The sequence below is a fragment of the Porites lutea genome, chromosome 8 (genome assembly GCF_958299795.1).
Source record: "Porites lutea chromosome 8, jaPorLute2.1, whole genome shotgun sequence".
Taxonomy (NCBI): Eukaryota; Metazoa; Cnidaria; class Anthozoa; order Scleractinia; family Poritidae; genus Porites; species Porites lutea.
In genome coordinates this window covers 4,959,198-4,976,449 of record NC_133208.1, presented here as the reverse complement: position 1 = coordinate 4,976,449, position 17,252 = coordinate 4,959,198, and the positions used below count along the sequence as shown (strand labels likewise).

General features: G+C 40.9%; 2 protein-coding genes across 2 annotated transcripts; both read left to right on the top strand.

Moving 5' to 3' along the window:
- Window positions 1-1,850: 1,850 nt before the first annotated feature.
- Window positions 1,851-7,346, top strand: LOC140946767 (glutathione S-transferase-like). Its single transcript, XM_073395878.1, has 5 exons — window positions 1,851-2,025; window positions 3,060-3,161; window positions 3,927-4,042; window positions 5,959-6,069; window positions 6,568-7,346. Exons 1-5 carry the CDS (start codon window positions 1,890-1,892, stop codon window positions 6,769-6,771), a joined length of 669 nt encoding a protein of 222 aa, XP_073251979.1. The 5' UTR covers window positions 1,851-1,889; the 3' UTR covers window positions 6,772-7,346.
- Window positions 7,347-8,019: 673 nt separating this feature from the next.
- LOC140946368 (glutathione S-transferase-like) lies at window positions 8,020-15,407 on the top strand. Its single transcript, XM_073395472.1, has 5 exons — window positions 8,020-8,194; window positions 10,478-10,579; window positions 12,034-12,149; window positions 13,328-13,438; window positions 15,132-15,407. The coding sequence occupies exons 1-5, from the start codon at window positions 8,062-8,064 to the stop codon at window positions 15,333-15,335; spliced, it is 666 nt and encodes a 221-aa protein (XP_073251573.1). The 5' UTR covers window positions 8,020-8,061; the 3' UTR covers window positions 15,336-15,407.
- Window positions 15,408-17,252: the final 1,845 nt, after the last annotated feature.

Genomic DNA, 17,252 nt, shown 5'->3' with positions numbered 1-17,252 from the left:
TCCATTAGGCTCGTCAGATGTGTCCCCCTTTATTCACAGTCAGAATACAAATTGCCCGTCAAGGATAGAAAATTCCTCTGTCTTTTCTGCGTGGGCAAGCCTGCGTTGAGTGATTAAAAACGTTATATCTTTTTATAATTCTGTCCAGCTGGACTTCTCTATACAGTGCCTTCCATTTATTTTTTTTTTTTGCCTTAAAAAATGTCATTATAAAGCTTATTTGACACTTTTCAGCTTCAGTTCTTTTGTTGAAAGAAAATGAAAGCGAAGTGAAGCGATCTGCCATTTTTGACAAAGGAGCGATCGCAAGATCGTGGTTTCGTTTACGCATGAGCAGAATATTATTGGCAGCCAAACAAAGCATAAGCAGACTATTATTTGTAGGCAGTTATTTGCAGTCACGTGGTGGGCTTTCGACCAATAAAAGGAAGAAAAATTTGCATCGAATGATAATTACATTTGTCCGCGCTTTGAGCAGCATCCCACCACGCAGACGTTATTTTGGCTCGTCAAACAATCCTCCCCAACGAACTGTGGGAGGCTACGCTTTGACGAAACTCATTGTCTTCTGTTATAATGGTCCATGATTTGTTCAACCTCTCAAGTGATTCATAGTTGTGAATCAGCTTTTCTGTTTACTGACTCATTACTAGTTAGCCTTTTAATTCCATATTAAGAAGCCTTTAGTATTGGAAGGTTTGCTTAGCCTTGTGCTTGGTACAAGGTCAATTACTTCCAACCAGTCTAGTGTGAAATAAGGGTGAGGATGAGGGTTGGGGAGATCTGTGGGTTCGAAAATAATTTCAGTAGGATATTTGGTTAAATGAAAAAGTCTGTAAGAGAAATGGAAATGTAACTAACTTAAATACAGTAAATAAAGCGAAAAGGTGTGTTCAGAGAAAACCTGCGCTACTGTTGTAGGGATTGTCTGGGTGATGAGTTTTGTTTTTGTTTTTGTTTTATAATCAAGCTAAAATGAGTATGATAGTGTGTGAACGTGATTGGTATTACAGAAAAGTGAATGAGTATTCCTGTAGCCTGGAAAAGCGTTTGGTGTGCCTAGTGAAAACTAAGCTACTGTTGTGGGAGTGTCTGGGTGATAAGTTTGTTTTTGAGTGAGTATGGTAGTGTGAACTTGATTAAAATTACTGACAAGTGAAGACTAAGTAAATTAATATTCCTCTAGACTGGAAAATTTATAACTTCCCCCAATCCTTTAGGTGAATCGCACAGTACGTGCTTCCCTCGTACAAGAAAAGAAAAAGTGAAAAAGTGAGCTCACCGAAGGAGTTGGGAGATTGCGGGGGGAGGGGTGGTGGTGGGGGGGGGGGGAATGGTATGAGCAAAAGTAGCCTTCCCCTTCCGCATCACGCATCGTATCTCTTTTTTGGCTTCATATCTACCTGCGCGTAGGAGAGAGGCGGGTTAAACGGCTGAAACAAATTGCTTGGTCATGATGTGTCTACTTACAGTATTGAACCGTCACGTTTGATCGTCATAGGGATCCTTAGATAAACTACCTTGGCTCCAGGGGTCTGCTGTCGAAACACATTTGATAAAGTAAGGCGTGCTGACAGTTTGATAAAAAACGTCTGGCATCCAGGGTATTGACAAATCTAATAAAGACAATAGAAGAAAAATGGCTTTATCCTTGTTTTTTATCTCCTATAATTTTCTGCCGTTATACTTGCGTGACTTGCTGTGACGTGACAACCGCGTTCATGGACGTCAGAAGCCTGAGAACAAAGTTAAATGGCTGAGTCATATCGGGGGCGTCTGCCTATATAAACCGTATCATTCACACAGAGTCAAACCACAGGTAGGGGGTCGTCTGGGTCGTGGTGCAGGTGTGCTTAACAGTAAGAAGAAGAAAAAGAAAAAGACCAAATATGTCAGGTTACAAGCTTTACTATTTTCCAGCCCGTGCTAAAGGAGAAATAGACAGATGGGCATTTGCAGCTGCTAAAATTGATTTCGAAGACATTCGATTGAATTTTGGAGAAGAATGGCGCAAGGAAAAAGAGTGTAAGTAGAACATAAGAACAAGTTGGTTGTTTTCTGAATTTGGTCGAGTTCTCAGTGACAATGAATTAAAAGTTATGGAAAATGAAGCGAACACTGCATGCACCGTCGCGTGCTGTGCAGACAATAATTTTATCGGTTTCGTGACAGTGATCGTTATTCGTTCGATTGCAAGATGTGGTTTTCGTTTTGTACCTTTTGATAAACGTAGTATTGAACAGTCTTGTTTCTTTCTTTTCCTTGGTGGAGAGGTCACTTTGTTTCGTGACAAATGTCGCCATATCATGATTATAAAAATTATGTGGCTGGCCTGTGCATATTTAATTAGGTCGAGTTGACTATTCTTTCACTTGACGTCATGCTTCCTCGCGCATCTGAAACAAACTGCTTTGTCATGCTTGCCGAGTGGTTATGCTTCATATACATTACTCACGATCAAATATCAGAATATACCTTAATGCACAATGACATAATATAAATTGGTCTTTTGTCTTGAAGTGAGTCAGCATTTAACTGCTTGTTAGCCTCCCACGCAGACGTTCTTAGGGGTTCGTCACGCGTTCCTCCTCCACGAACGGCTAACTGTTTGTAAGCCTACAATTCCTATAAATTGTGTAGTTCACTTGTTCTCAGAGAAAGTGACAGTAAATAAGCTGAAATAAGGCAAATATTAAGTGTTTGCCCCTTTGATATGAGGTATAAACCCACTATAAAATAACAATGAATAGAACCTCTGACCTACCCATAGCTCATAAGATGAATGATGCGTGCTGCGTGAGAGGTAGACCGCACAACCAGGGAAACTTCCCAATAAACCAAATAAAGAAGGTTTACCTCTGATGTATTTCTGGGTGTTTCCGTGTGAATTTATTGATCAGTTTAGTCAACTTTTTGGCTTTATTGCGTTACCCCTCGTAACAAGCTTGGGATGCCTGTGGAGATATTAGCAATTTTGCTATCATCTAATTCGAAGTTAACTGAGGTATTTGATTGATTGTTTGATTAACTGATTGGTCGTTAATTGTTGTTGTTTTCAGCTGGCAGACCACCACTTGGTCAGATGCCATTTCTCGTGACTCCTGAAGGAAAAATCCTGGCACAATCTGGTGCCATTATGAAATACATTTGGAAGAAAGCAGGTATCAAAACTAACATCGGTAGTGGAGCTTTGTCTAAAGGGGCAGAAAGAGCTGGATGTATACAGTGTGCAATTTTTTTGTTTGTTCCGGCTTAACACATCCCTGCTGCAGTTAGTCCCTGTTAGGGTAAAATCCTGACAAGCGACATGGCCTTGAAACAGTGGATAAAATAGATGAATTGGCAAAATTCCGTAAAATTCTGTAAAATTCCGTAAAATTTAAAATTCTGTAAAATTCCGAATACAAGCCCCAGGGCTTACATTTTTCAAAGGCCCATTTTGAGGGGCTTATTTTTGGAGGGGCTTATTTTTGGAGGAGCTTATGTACAGAGGGAAATTTGCGTTTCAAAATCGATTGGGTTAGCCTCATAGTTGGTAGTAAACTTACCGTTTTTGCTTTGTTTCACTTTGTTTTTGAGGGCAATTTCTCAAGTACAAGCCCCAGGGAGGCTTATATCGGAAGGGCGATTTAACTGAGGGTTTTTTGCGTTACCGGATTGGGGGGCTTATATTTGGAGGGGCTTATACATGGAGGGGCTTATTTTCGGAATTTTACGGTATTTAAAGATGGGTTGAATACCAACAGGGACATTGCCTACTCCTCAAACGCGCAACGACCGTATTTGAAATTCAGCTTAGGAACACACATGTGCGTAGCACCCTTCTCCTCTCTGTTAAGCGGGTGACCGTAGACCGGGGCTTCTGCTGTACTTGATACTCGCGTTTCCAAACCCTGATTTCCGACCATTTCTGATAAACTTGTCAGGTTTGTCTCCAAGTGACAGTTTTGACGAAGCAGTTGCTGACATGATCCATGATGGAGCTTCTGATTTGCGTGATCTCTGGCTCAGAACACACTTTGAGAAGGATGAAGCGGCAAAGGTACGATTGACTTAACGTGTAGCTAGAAAAGTAGCCTATAACCGTCCACTCTCGTTGACAGAAATATAAATCACTTTTTTCAAACGGGTTTAAGTACAGGTGAAAGGATTATAAAGATAGCAAACCAGCCGCCTGCGTAGCACTATCCTGAAGCGTTTCCGCTCGAGTTATTGCTCTCGTTCTGGCTTTCACCCATTATTTTTACTCGGCACTTCGTGCCTCGCTCGGAAAGCTGAATGCGTTGACCTTCGGGCGACGTTCTTTCCCACCGAGCACTGGATAAGATTTTACCAGGTCCGTAACAATATCCCATGACGATTTGATCGGTCATATTCTATTCTACAGTAAACAAAGGCGAATCGCGCGCGCTATTAGCTGAAAATTTAACTGCAATCAAGGACACAAATAACCCCTCTGCACCCTGTATAACTCGAGCGGAAATGCTTGCAACGCAGGCTAGCAAACCAGTTTTAATAAAAGCCATTAAATGGCCATGAATCGGCTCGGAAACCACACCAGAAAGAAGAAAAACTTAAGGGGTTGGGTGATTTAGGTGATTTGTATTTCATTCAGACGATGGTAACATTTTTCCCTTTTTCTTTTTCTTTGTAAATAAAATACTTATCAAGATGTAATTTGTTCTTGGTCGGTTTTTAGTATTATTATTTTTACTTATTATCAGTTTTCTTATTATTAATTAATTAATTTATTTGTTTTGAAAAAAAGTGAAGAACGTTTCATAGTACGCACCAATCATAAGGTGAAGAGGCCGGGAGAGCAGGCACCATACAAAGTGGGACTGTTGTAGACATGGGGCGCTTTCCATTCGACCAAAAATTCCGGATTGAAATTTCGAGTATTCCATGTGACGAATGGAACAGTATTTTCCGGTTGGTTTGAACCAAGCCGTGCCAGTCCATCACGTACCAATTTTCGCGCGAAAATACGAAATAAACAGGGGAATCAAAAAATGGCGGACTCTTTGTCTATTTTACTTGCTTTAGAGTTACTGGACGACTATGAAGTTGAAATAAGCGAAGTATTGGACGAGGACGACGACATAACGCTGTTAAGTCTGGGTAGCTCCTACATGCGTAGGAATTTAAACCGAGTCTGCGACTACTTTGAGGGCACAATACCTCTCTATTTTCCTGACGAGTTTAAGGGTCACTTCAGAATGACAAGAGAAACTTGCGAGCTGTTCACTCGCGCCGTCATGCCCACAGGAAGGATACCACTTGGGAATGGATCTGGGCGAGCTGCCATCCCACCCCCAAAACAAGTTTTAGCTTTCCTCTGGTGTATGGCTAACCAAGAGCCTGCTCGAGCAGTGGCAGACAGGTTCGACATTACACTGAGTAGTAATACTAACAAGCGGAACACTGATATTGAGCAGAAGAATTGGAAGCCATGTTGAGTTCGATTTCCGGGCTCTGAGAAACTGGGCGCGAGCAGGAATGGTCGAATGGAACGGAATTTTCCGGTTATTCCGATTTTCCGGAATTTTAGGCCAACCTCGCGAGGTACACCGAAAATTTCGCAATGAAATTCCGGAAAATGTCTGTTCCATTCGCTCCCAAACCCGGAATTTCCGGAATTTTTGTTCGAATGGAAAGCGCCCATGGCGTGACATACTGGCTACCCCTATCGTAACATGAGATAACAGTCGTTGAGAATATGATACAAATCACTTTGACTCTGAAGATAACTGACTACCGCACAGATTGTCGAAACGCCAGTGCTGTCAACAACAATCATATTCAGGACTACGATCACCCGGATGATCATGCTTCACCCACTTATGAAATGACTCATGGGTTCAAACATTTCACAGTGGATACTTTGATCATAATAACTGGCAAAATGTCGTAAGATCTAATCATTTTCTACGTACTTAACCATTATCTTTATTTAAGGAGACGAAAATGAAGGAGTTTTTGGAAACAACTCTTCCTGCCCGACTTGAGAAATATGAAGCTCTTCTCAAAAGTAAGGACGAAGGCAAAGGGTTCTTTCTCGGAGCCAAAGTAAGTAAGCATGTGGGAGAAAAACGACTTCTCCTCTCCATTCTTTTCCATGTTAATTATGTTCCCTGGCTCCCACGAGTCTCCTGTTGCTCAGTGTTAGAGTTTCTGGACTGGTAACCAGGAGGCCTAGGCTGGAGGCCTGTTGGGAAAAGTGACACGCCTTCTTTCAGTCTTGTTTTCCTGCATTGCCCCATATACGTAAAGGAATCCAAGACAGTCTTGGATTCTGGATTCCACGCCGTGGATTCTGGATTCCAGGTTTTGGATGACAGTCTTTGTCCGGATTCCAATCGTTGGTGGGATTCCGGATTCCTTGAGCTGTATTCCAGATTCCAACAGCAAAATGTTCTCGGATTCCTTTTCATGGGTCGACTTGCTACAGTTTTTCATTCGGCCTTGTTCACTGTAAGTTATTTAAAAAACAAAACAAAACAAAACAAAACAAAAAGAACTCTGTGCTAAGCGAATACTTCAATTCTCTTTTCTTTTTTTCTGCAGCTCAGCTATGCCGACATTTCGTTCGTTGAATTCATTAACAGCTTCAGTTTGATGGTGAAAAAACAGAAAGATGATGGTAAACCAGCACCAGACCTGGAAGAGTTATTCAAGAAATTTCCTCTGTTAGATGGGCATTACAAGCGTGTGTTGAACGTGCCTGAAATAAAGGCTTGGGTGGAAAAACGACCTGCATCCGACGTATAAGCCTCTTACCTATGTGATAGAGCGATTTTCGTATGACCTTGAAATGAAAACTCGCGAACAATACAGAAACAACAAACGAACGGAAATAGAGCGATTTGATTGGTTTATCGAACGGATACAAACGTGTTTGGTCTTTGGTTAGTTAAGCTAACGCTAGAACTTTCTAGAAATCAATCGATACTTCGCTTTGACGTCATCCTTCTCCATATTAGGATTTTTTGGCGGGAAAACAAAGAGCCCATGTTTTGATCTTTTCATCCATTGGCTGATAAAACAAATAACGAACACTTACCGAAACCATTTTTCAAGGTCATGCGAAATTCGCTCTACTTATGGGATATGAACGTGGGCACAACTGTGACAAATAAAGTTAGAACAGGAGCATAGAATAAATATTATTTGTGATTTACTGGTTACTGGTTGTTATAAACTATGTTTTGTCGAATTTGTGCGTAATTTATAATAACTGTTATAATGTTTATAATATTTGACGTGACTGGCTTTAATGTAGAATAGTTTCTTCAGTCAGTCATAATTATCTCAGTCTTCCTAAAAAGAAATGATGTACCCCAAAATATATTATTGGAGGAAAACTTCAAAAGCGCTCTTTCTAGTTAAACTCTTCTTGGGAGTTGTTGCATCCGTTTGCACACCACTGCCAACACACACGCAACAACTCTCAACATTGTTTGCGCAACAATGTTGGGAATCAGGGCCCGCTTGCACGCAGCCTCAGGCCCCTACCCGAGGTCCAACCCCTTACGCCTCGATAAAACGGCTTCCAAATAGCTCTAGAGGCGAAGCCGACAGTAAATAATAAAACAAAAACACAAGGTAAGTCATTAATATCTCTATTTTTGTCAAAAAATAGAACTTAGGACGAATTTTGTTTATTTTCATACATTCTCTTATAAATTAAAAGGCCAACCAACTCCCACAGAGTTTGGGCTACCTGTGCGATTTCATACCCAAAAAAATCCTTCCATTATTCCCGTCACTTGAAATTCGTAGTACCCCTCTGGGCTTCCTGTCAGCTTTTCTCAGACTGTCTTTTCAGCCCACACACACACCACCGTGACACTCTTCCCCCGTGTATGTAGAGTTCCACAGGACATTGCTTGCGTGACTTAGAGTGACCGCGATGGCTGTCCAGAGCCTGGGCATGAGCTAAACGCTGAGTCATGTAAAAACATAAGCTTGATAAAATGTTCAACGAGCTAAGTGGTGCCCTGGAACTCGAACTGTGCAGTCCTAATTAAGGAGAAAAAAAAAAAGAGCGAGAAGACAAAGATGTCTGGTTACCAGCTTTACTATTTTCCAATCCGTGGTAGAGCAGAAATGGCGCGATGGGCTTTTGCAGCTGCTAAAATTGACTTCGAAGATGTTCGATTGAGTAGCGAAGAATGGGCCAAGGAAAAAGCGTGTAAGTGCAAAATTTAGAATCAATTAGTGAATTTCATTCGAAAAGTTTTTTAAAGCTTTATGGAAGTTGAAGCGAACACCGCAGTCTTGTGCATATAACCTAAGTTTCAGTTTCGTGACTGATCTTGCACGGCGTGCACTTGAATAAACTGTTGTTGTTGTTGTTGAATAAAACTGGTACACCTTATAAGCTTGCGTTCGATTTTCAAGAAAGAAGAATGCATGGTTATAACGGTAAAAGCTTGTCAGTTGAAGGTTAGATTGAAACTTTCATAAAGCTTGAGATGAATTGACCTCCAACAACTTTTTAATGGGCGATTCTTGTTTCCATCTTCTCTTCCAGAGAAACTCCTTTGTTTCGTGACATTTAATACGTAGCAAGGCGAGAACTCTACACGAATCTTTGTGCACTCCTAGGGCCTGTTACATATGAGGTGAGGTGCTGTACCAGAGTGCCTCGGTTCATGCCTTGTTTCCTCTTAAAGTTTTAGTCAAGCATATATATGAGGAGGCAGGCTAGCCTGCTTGCCGAAATCTTTGTTCCAACAACTGGGATCTTGGCAAGATGAGTCAGCCCGCCTTTGCCTTTTCTCAAGCCGAAATGTCAGCAAGTAGGGGTATAGAGACTGCGAGACTGCGAAATTCGAGGGGGAGATGTACAGAATTTGAGCCTCTGAGAGGCAAAAAATGAGACTTCAAAACCTGTCACAAACGTTTCCGAGATTTTGAGATCGGGCCAAAATTTTCCAAGACCCACTTTTTTCGAGAAACCATTCTATACCCCTACAAGTTGGCCAGCCTGCCCGCTCATATAAACACAGCAACAATTTTAAGATGATATAAGCTGCCTCGGCTCATACCTTGTATCCTATTAAAATTTCCGTTGTGTTTATATAAGGTCGAGGCACTGGCTGGACCACTTGCCAAGATCTCGGCTAGAGCAACTGGGATCTTGGGAAGGTGGGCCAGCCCACCTTCTCATATAAACATAAAGTTATAGTTTTTTTAAGGAAGCATTAGGCTTGAATAGGCCAGCCTGGCTAACTAGGCTTGCTCACAGCACATAAACAGGCCCTTAAATGAGTACGATTTCGTGATTTGTAAAGCTAGTTCCATGAGCTGTCAGCTGAAACAAACTGCTTTGTCATGCTTTCTGAGTTTTCATGCTCCATTTCCTCGAGATCAAATATCACAATGCACCTCATATTCCAACATGACTTAAAATATATTTTATTTAGTCTTTTGTCTTCACGTTAGTTGGCCCTGAACTAGACTGGTTTATACATGTATGGCCAAGAATTCTTTCGAATCATAAGGTTGACCTGGAAGTTAAGAAATCTACAATAATTTACAGAAATATTGAATGGTTGCTAATGATCACTGACGTCTATTAAGTTATTGTGAAATGACAATGAATACAACCTGTATTGCATTGTGTGAATCATTGAATTTTGATCCCTTAATTATGGCCACTCATGCAGGGCAGTTAATCATTACACTGCTCAGTGTATTGGCTGGGCATTTTAATAGACTAATATACAAGGGCCTTTGAAATTGCTCTACTAATACTTTTGGATACCTGACAGTGATATTATACATTTTTTCTTTTTTTGGATTGTTGAAGTACGGTCTAAAACTTCCGCTCATAAGCCCTGAGCTTTATATAGAACTTTATTTTAACCAAACTAACAAATATAGTGTTTCAAAACAAGAATCACAGCAGTACTGATTAAAATACTTTTTGAAACTACTGCATCTTCTGGATACTCTCAATCCCAAATCTCACCCCCACTGTGCCCTACAATGGCCTCTACTGGGTTGCTCCGCTCGAAAGGGGTACCTTTTTCAGGGACCAGGTATATGAAAGGGGAAGGATTTCACTAGTTGAAGTATATGAAAGGGTAGAGAAATCTGTCACTTTGGACTGTAAAAAGGGCCAAAAGGGCCACAGATAAAACATTTTGAGGCTGTGAAAAATCGAGAAATCACTGAACTTCCTGTTTTTGAGATTTATTCATATTTGAAAGACACTGGTGCATTTACTGCAGTAGAAAGGGATGGGTACCTTTTCTGCCAGAAATGGTGTATAAAAGGGTAGGGGTCAGACCTCAGGATGGGGCCTCTCTGTATAAATATGTGGCGGTCACTCTTCTCCCCCCCCCCTCCCCCTGGGGGGGTTAAATGGCTTGCACCCATAGCATAATTATTGTTAACCCAAATTTGCTGGAAAAACAGAAACATCAAATGTTTTAAAGGAACGAGGATTTTTTGCTATTAATTTTAGCTGGCAGAGCACCTTTTGGTCAGATGCCATTTCTTGTGACTCCTGAAGGAAACGTTGTTGCTCAGTCTGGTGCGATTATGAAATACATCTGCAAGAAAGGAGGTAAATTGAGTTAAGGAAATTTAGGAGTCATGTGTAAGGTTTTGTTGGGAAGCGGGGGCGTAGCCAGCCGAAAGACCTGTAGGCCCGGGCCTACAAATAATTGGTTTGATCACTCTGCTGCTTGTGATAAATTATAAGTTGTTGGGATGAGCTAAAAAGCTTAAGAGCTGAAAGTGTTGGTGAGGTCAGTGCGTACTAGTTGTGCGTGCAATTTTCAGGATATGTGGAAATGAAAGTCAGCAAGAACTACAACTAGTCGAAAACCTGGCCACACCCCTGGAAGGGGTTTGACTAATCGGGTAGAATAGAGCATGATTTATGCACTTTACGTTGCTGTTTGTTGGGGGTGAAGATGGGGTCTCGATCACGTTTCTCGGGAAATAAAGCGGTCCTTTCACAATTCACAAAAATAACGGGCATTATGAGAATCTCGTCTGAAGGGCTATTAGTAAATAATCTTGCAAAATCATGATTCACGAGAAAAAAAATAGCCATTAAAATAGCCATTACACATTTCACGACAAAAAAATAGGGCCGATCTTGACCCACGAAAATACCCTTTAAACCACCCTCTTGTTTGTTCACGACCGTTTACAACCAAGAGATTATAATAGCACCTCTTGGTAAAACCTTCCTTCCCTCTTTAAAATAAGGTGTTGGAGTTTTTGCTAATGCTGTAATTGATCATTTTGGGAGCTTCTTTACGTAACAGCCTATTACCCTTGAAGAAAGACTATCACTTGCGTAGATCACGGTCAGCCTGAGAACTAGCTACATTACGCGCAATTAATTCCGCAATGAATTATAATCTACATGTAACATGTGTTTACCATTCGCAGGTTTGCGTGCCAAAACAGAAAAAAAAAACAATTTTTCAATCTTTAGCGAACAAATTTTACGAAATTTCGTGGTTTAAGTCCAGTCACTGACCAAAACGATTCCTAGATGAATTTCGCAGACAAATGCTCTATAGCAATTGCCCATAAATGGCTTTAAAACAAGACGGCGTGCGTTTTGTCCTTTGTCCTAAACAGGGTATTAAAATTGAGGGTGTTGTCCTTAATCCGGGATGTATTTTAGGATTTTTTTGTCCCAAACAGGGTCAAGGTTTCAAACCCTCTCAGCGGCTCAACTATATCCCAATATTGGTCGATTCCCCACCCCCCCCCCCCCCCACCACGGGGTAGCCGTACGGGAAATGTTGCGCAGGATGTACATATAAAATGCTGCAGCATTTATTTAGCCACCCTGGGGGCCGGTGTTGCAAGCAGTGGTCAGGCAATTCGTCAATTTAGAAACGAGCAAGAAACTGGGCCCGAGTTAACTTTCGCAAAGACTTCTGGGACTGTAACTATGGAAGAGGTGGGGGGGAAGTTTGGCCAAACGGCTGTCCTTGCTACGTTGCTCTTGTTTTCAAATCCTGATTTCAAACCATTTTTTAATATACTTGTCAGGTGTGAGTCCATCGGACAGTTTTGACGAAGCACTTGCTGATATGATCCATGATGGTGTTTATGATTTGCGAAATGATTTGAGCAAAGGACACCATGAGAAAGATGAGACAAAAAAGGTATGATTCCACAGCTTGACTAGTATCCCCGGGGCGGGATGTTCCACCCGAAATGGGTACTTTTGGGGGGCTTCAGCCATCAGGAGCCCATAACCGGCAGCGAGCAACTTCCATGCGCTCGTGTCACGGCGTTGTCACAGACCAGGTTATTTTTAGAACGGTTTGGCGCGAATTTCGAATCTTATAAATTCCACAAACCAGTCAGTAAAACCTACAGACCTAAAAATTAAATTTGCTGTCTTTTAATTAGTGTTCCTTTTTGATATCTTATACTTCGAATGTGCTCATAGACATGCTGGAGATTCTATTTTCGCGGGAAAAAGTGCCCTAAAATGTGTCTAAAAATAAACTGGTCCGTAAGAACGCCGTAAAGGCCTAGTTTGGGAGTTGCTCACTCCGGGTTATGAGCTCAGTGAAAAAGTAAGGAATTTTACTCTTTCAAGTATATGAAAGGTGTAGGGAAATCTCTATTATTGGTCTATAAAAGGGCTCAAAAGGGCTTAGAGATGCATTTCATGGCTGAGGAAAAAGTCAAGAAAACGTTCTGGTTTTTTTTGTTTATTTATATTTGAAAGACATTGCATTTACAGCAGTTAAAAGCCGGGATGCAAAGGTCTAAACTAAGTGTGTGAAAGGTGTGCCATTTGTCAATAAAAGGTTTAAGAAAGGGGTCTTCTTTTTTGTCAAAAATGGTGGATGAAAGGGTAAGGGGTTGAACGTAGTTGATTAGCACTTCCCAGCTGGCACTAGTAGTTAAAAAAAAATAGCCTCTATCTAGGATGGTTAATAGGTTTTTTTGGGCAAACGGAATTTGCCTTACATGAAAGCCGGAATTCGGAATTCATAGAAAAACTATGGCGAGACTCGGAATTGAAAGTACGCGCGGGATGCGGGATGTTGAAAATAACCCTCGGGATTGCGGGATTGCGCGAGATAAGGCTCGAGATAAAAACTCGTCCATTCTTTTTTAGAAACATGGTCGAAAACTTAAAAGTAATTTGTCTTAAATGAGTTACCCGACTCTAGCTATTTTAACTTCTGACGGGGTAGGCCAGTGAACGCCCACCACCCTCCCCCCTCCAATCCCCACTTCCATTTAAAAAAAGAAGAAAGAAAATTAAAAACCGGCGCGCGCGCCGTGCATGTGGAAACTCATTTTATATTTATCTCTATTTTAGATAGAGCTTATGACGAAGTTTTTCTTGACTACTCTTCCTGAGCGGCTTGGCCAATTTGAAGCCATTCTCAAAAGCCGAGATGAAGGCAAGGGCTTCTTTTGTGGAGACAAGGTAAATAAACAGGATAAATAAGTAACCTTAACTCAGAGCCGTGCCGAGAATTTGGCAGTTCCATTCTGCCGCCGGACCCACCCCACTGACCCCAAACCCTCACCCATTCCCCCTCACAACCCATTCATGACAACATCGTCAGTGGAGGAAACTGATTATGAAAGTCGGGAAAAAGAAACTTGAATAGACCCTTTTGTACCAATACGGCGGAATTTATTAGATTTAAGGAGTATTATGGGATGCTCAGGGGGCACTTCCCTAGTATTTACGCACGCATTTTGGGCAAAAAGAGAACTTCACTGTATATTTCTCGGAAAAAAGGCGATCATTATTACATCCAAACACGGTACAACGATCTTTTTTTCCAATTACAATGTTTTTTTACGAAAACTTAAAGCAAAATTGGCCCGCGCGCGTAAATACTGAGCGAGTACATCGGATCATGCTCATGCCCGCAGTGGGCATCCCTTAAATCTAATAAATTCAATATGGTCGCCGCATCGGTAAAAAGGTCTATTCCAGCTTGTCCTTTGGGCAAACAGTTTTCACATTTTGCTTCGCCGGCGCCACTTCTTGCTCGTCTTAATGAATGATTTTGTTAGAGGATGACTTTCCGAGACCTTTGCTCATTGGGCAACTGTTTTTTACAAGTTGTCCAGCAAGAAAATCTTCTTGTCCCGGACTGCTGGACGGGGCTTCATGCGACGTTTTTATTGGTCGATAAGATCATAAAATGATAGGAATGCTATTGAACTTTGTGCACCGTCAAGTCCAAAAAACCTAAAAAAAAAGGACAGATATCAAAGAACTTTTTTGGGCTTTAAAACCATTCCATTTAATTTACTATGATGGTAAAAGTCAGAAGGTCGAGTAGAAATCACTTGTCATTAGAGAATTTTAATTTGAGCGATGCCATTTTGTAAAAACAGACCATTTTCGTTGCCTTAAGCCATGGAAGAACCCATTAAGATTTAGAAATTAAAGTTAGTTCTACAGAAGAAAGTTGAAAAGTGTCATATCTAGAGTCATAGTTATGGACTTCGTTGTAAAAAAGAAAATACCGTAAACGATCTGATAGATCAATTTAATTTAAGGGGTCCAAGAAAGTGGGTGCGTTTGATAGATAGGAGACGTTTAAAAGAGACAGGCGTTTATTCTTGTTCCTGTAACGAACTAGACAAAGCTGATACGGTTTGCTTTCGGCAAAACTCCAGTCCTTCCATCTTTTGACACTCGTTAACACCGCTGCGCATTTTATCAGTGCTGCAAGAAAATTGCTGACATACTGAGCAAAGAGATCAAGAAGATTAAAGAGCGCTGGTTACTTTGAAGTTAACATTGAACGAGATGTAATGCGCAACCATTTTTGATCAAGCAAGGACGTAAAAAATTTGAACGATTTTGCTCTATATATTTCGCCATTAATTTTGCTAGTATTTTGGAGAAATTTTTATCGGGAGTGGAATGTTTATTAGACAGGGACCGTTTGTTGGAGAGGGGCATTTGACAAAACTTAAATGCTTTGGAGGGGTATATATTGGATAAGAGGCATCTATTAGAAAGTGGGTGGCTATAAGATCATTAACGGTAGTTATCATTAAACCTTGATAACATTTTCAAAGTTGTTCAGACAAATTAAAAAGCCTCATCTCTGTACTAAGCGCTTCTTTGTTCCCTCTTTCTTCCTCTCCAGCTCACCTATGCCGACATTTCGTTCGTTGAATTCGCTAACGGCTTAAAGGTTAGCATAGACAACCAGAAAGCTAAAGGTAATCCCATGCCAGATATCGATGAGATAATCGGCAAGTGTCCTCTGTTGGTTGCTTATATCGACCGTGTGTTGACCGTGCCTGAAATAAAGACCTGGGTCGAGAAACGTCCCGATTCCGAGATCTGAGACCGCAATCGATACGATGCATGTAGCACGTGTAAACTTATTATGATAATAACAAACGATACAAATAAAGTCAGCTTATATAATGTGAGAATTGCTGTTATTGAAGGAAATATGGGGCGCTTTCCATTCAGCCCAAAATTCCGGAAATTTCGGTTAGAAATCAAATGGAAAGAACCATTTCAGTTCTGTCTGACCGGAATATTTGGGATCACCTTTGTCCCTTTACATTGGACAAAATTGTTGTCCCCAGTACCGCTCTTTTGTATCCTGCTTACAAGAACAATAATCAGACGCGCGGTGGCTTGGGTCGGGTCTGTGCAACCGGAATCTACCGTTCCACTGGGCACGTGGAATTTTCGAAATTTCAAACCGGAGTTTTTTCGTTGAATGGAAGGCGGACATGGTTTATAACGATCTAATGATGTGCCTATCATCAATTACAATCGATAATTGGCCAGGCCTAGCCCCTGTACCGCGTCTTCCCAGGCCTTCTCAGTCAGTGCATTTCAATGACGTATCCGAGACGCTCGGACCACGTGACCCTAAATCCACTGGCCAAGTGACCAAGTTTTGGAAATGAAAAGTGCTTCTTGTGACTTTCTCTCCAAGAAGACCATAAAAATGAAAATTACCTATTTATTTATATTATTTATTTATTTATAATAATTTATGGCTTACAATAATAAGGAAGAAGAAACAAAAGCTGAGGGATGAAAGGCAACAGGGCCCTCGACCCCATGTTAAAGAAATGACTCGAAAAATAACTACAATTTAACTCTAAAAGTGATACAAATATTCATTAGTAAATTGTTAATAAATAATAATAATGGAAGAATAGTAGGAATAGATAAATACTGCACACAAAACAAACAAAGAATGTTCTCATTGATAAAAAAATGTCTTAACCACTACTTTACAAGAATTTACGCTTGTTGCCCTACAGATGTGTTCCGTGGCAGCGAGTTCCGTGTGTCAACAACAGTCAACAACCCTATGGTAATAACTGTATTCAAGAATGTTCGTTCTTGAATCTCTTCCTAGGAGATAAATCATCATAATGTCTAAAAGAATAGCGTTCAATTTCCATATAAAGTCTGCATAAGGTTGGACATCAATGCTCGCCGATTTGCGAAAATTGCGTGAATCATTCCATTCCCTTTCTCCCAGAGCCAATTTTAGAGACATATATTGCGTCGTTTTATTTTTCAAGTATGAGATTCTGTGGTGTGAATATCCTTCCTTCCTTCCATGGTCAAATATGAGACTTTTTCGCCAGGAGTACTCAATACTTTTCCTTCAAGTGGTTATTGCAGGAAGTTAAGACGTGATAGAATGAAGATATATTGGAAATGGTCCAGGGTTTATTTGGCGTTTTCATTTTTGCCCCCATTCGATAATATTCCCGTCACTTGAAATCCGCAGTATCGCCCCTGGGGCTTTCCCTCTTCCTTAGAGGCTCCCACTGCGTTCTAAGGCTCATCGAACTTTGCCTAGTCTCTGCACTCACATCTTCGCTTGGGCCACGCGACCCGAAACGCTTTTGACGCGCGAAATAATGACGCCTAGGGACTAGGGAATATCATTGAACTATCGACAAAATCACGATATTAACGCTGCGATAGCGATGGATCGATAGCAAAAATGAAACATCGATAAAAATCGCGATAGTGTAGCCAACTATCGATAGTTTCTATACTTCTAACATTTTGACTTCTTTTGAAAATAAAGGCACCTTTTTAACCCATCTTTGATTCTTAAGGTGACAATAACCGTAAAAAAGAAACTAAAAACAATCTACCGCCCTGCTGCTCCTAGGATGTTTTAGCGTCTTGATTTTTGAACAGCATAGTACCAGTATTATATGACCACTGCTTCATAGCTATCTCTTAAAGTATAAGAGGCATGAAGCAAAAACAG

What these genes read in the sequence shown, in the direction of transcription:
- LOC140946368 (XM_073395472.1), top strand. Translation starts at nt 8,062, where the DNA reads ATGTCTGGTTACCAGCTTTACTATTTTCCAATCCGTGGTAGAGCAGAA. An exon ending in ATGGGCCAAGGAAAAAGCGT is followed by an intron (nt 8,195 to 10,477) that starts GTAAGTGCAAAA and finishes TATTAATTTTAG; the next exon opens with CTGGCAGAGCACCTTTTGGT. An exon ending in ATACATCTGCAAGAAAGGAG is followed by an intron (nt 10,580 to 12,033) that starts GTAAATTGAGTT and finishes TATACTTGTCAG; the next exon opens with GTGTGAGTCCATCGGACAGT.
- LOC140946767 (XM_073395878.1), top strand. Translation starts at nt 1,890, where the DNA reads ATGTCAGGTTACAAGCTTTACTATTTTCCAGCCCGTGCTAAAGGAGAA. An exon ending in ATGGCGCAAGGAAAAAGAGT is followed by an intron (nt 2,026 to 3,059) that starts GTAAGTAGAACA and finishes TGTTGTTTTCAG; the next exon opens with CTGGCAGACCACCACTTGGT. An exon ending in GGTTCTTTCTCGGAGCCAAA is followed by an intron (nt 6,070 to 6,567) that starts GTAAGTAAGCAT and finishes TTTTTTCTGCAG; the next exon opens with CTCAGCTATGCCGACATTTC.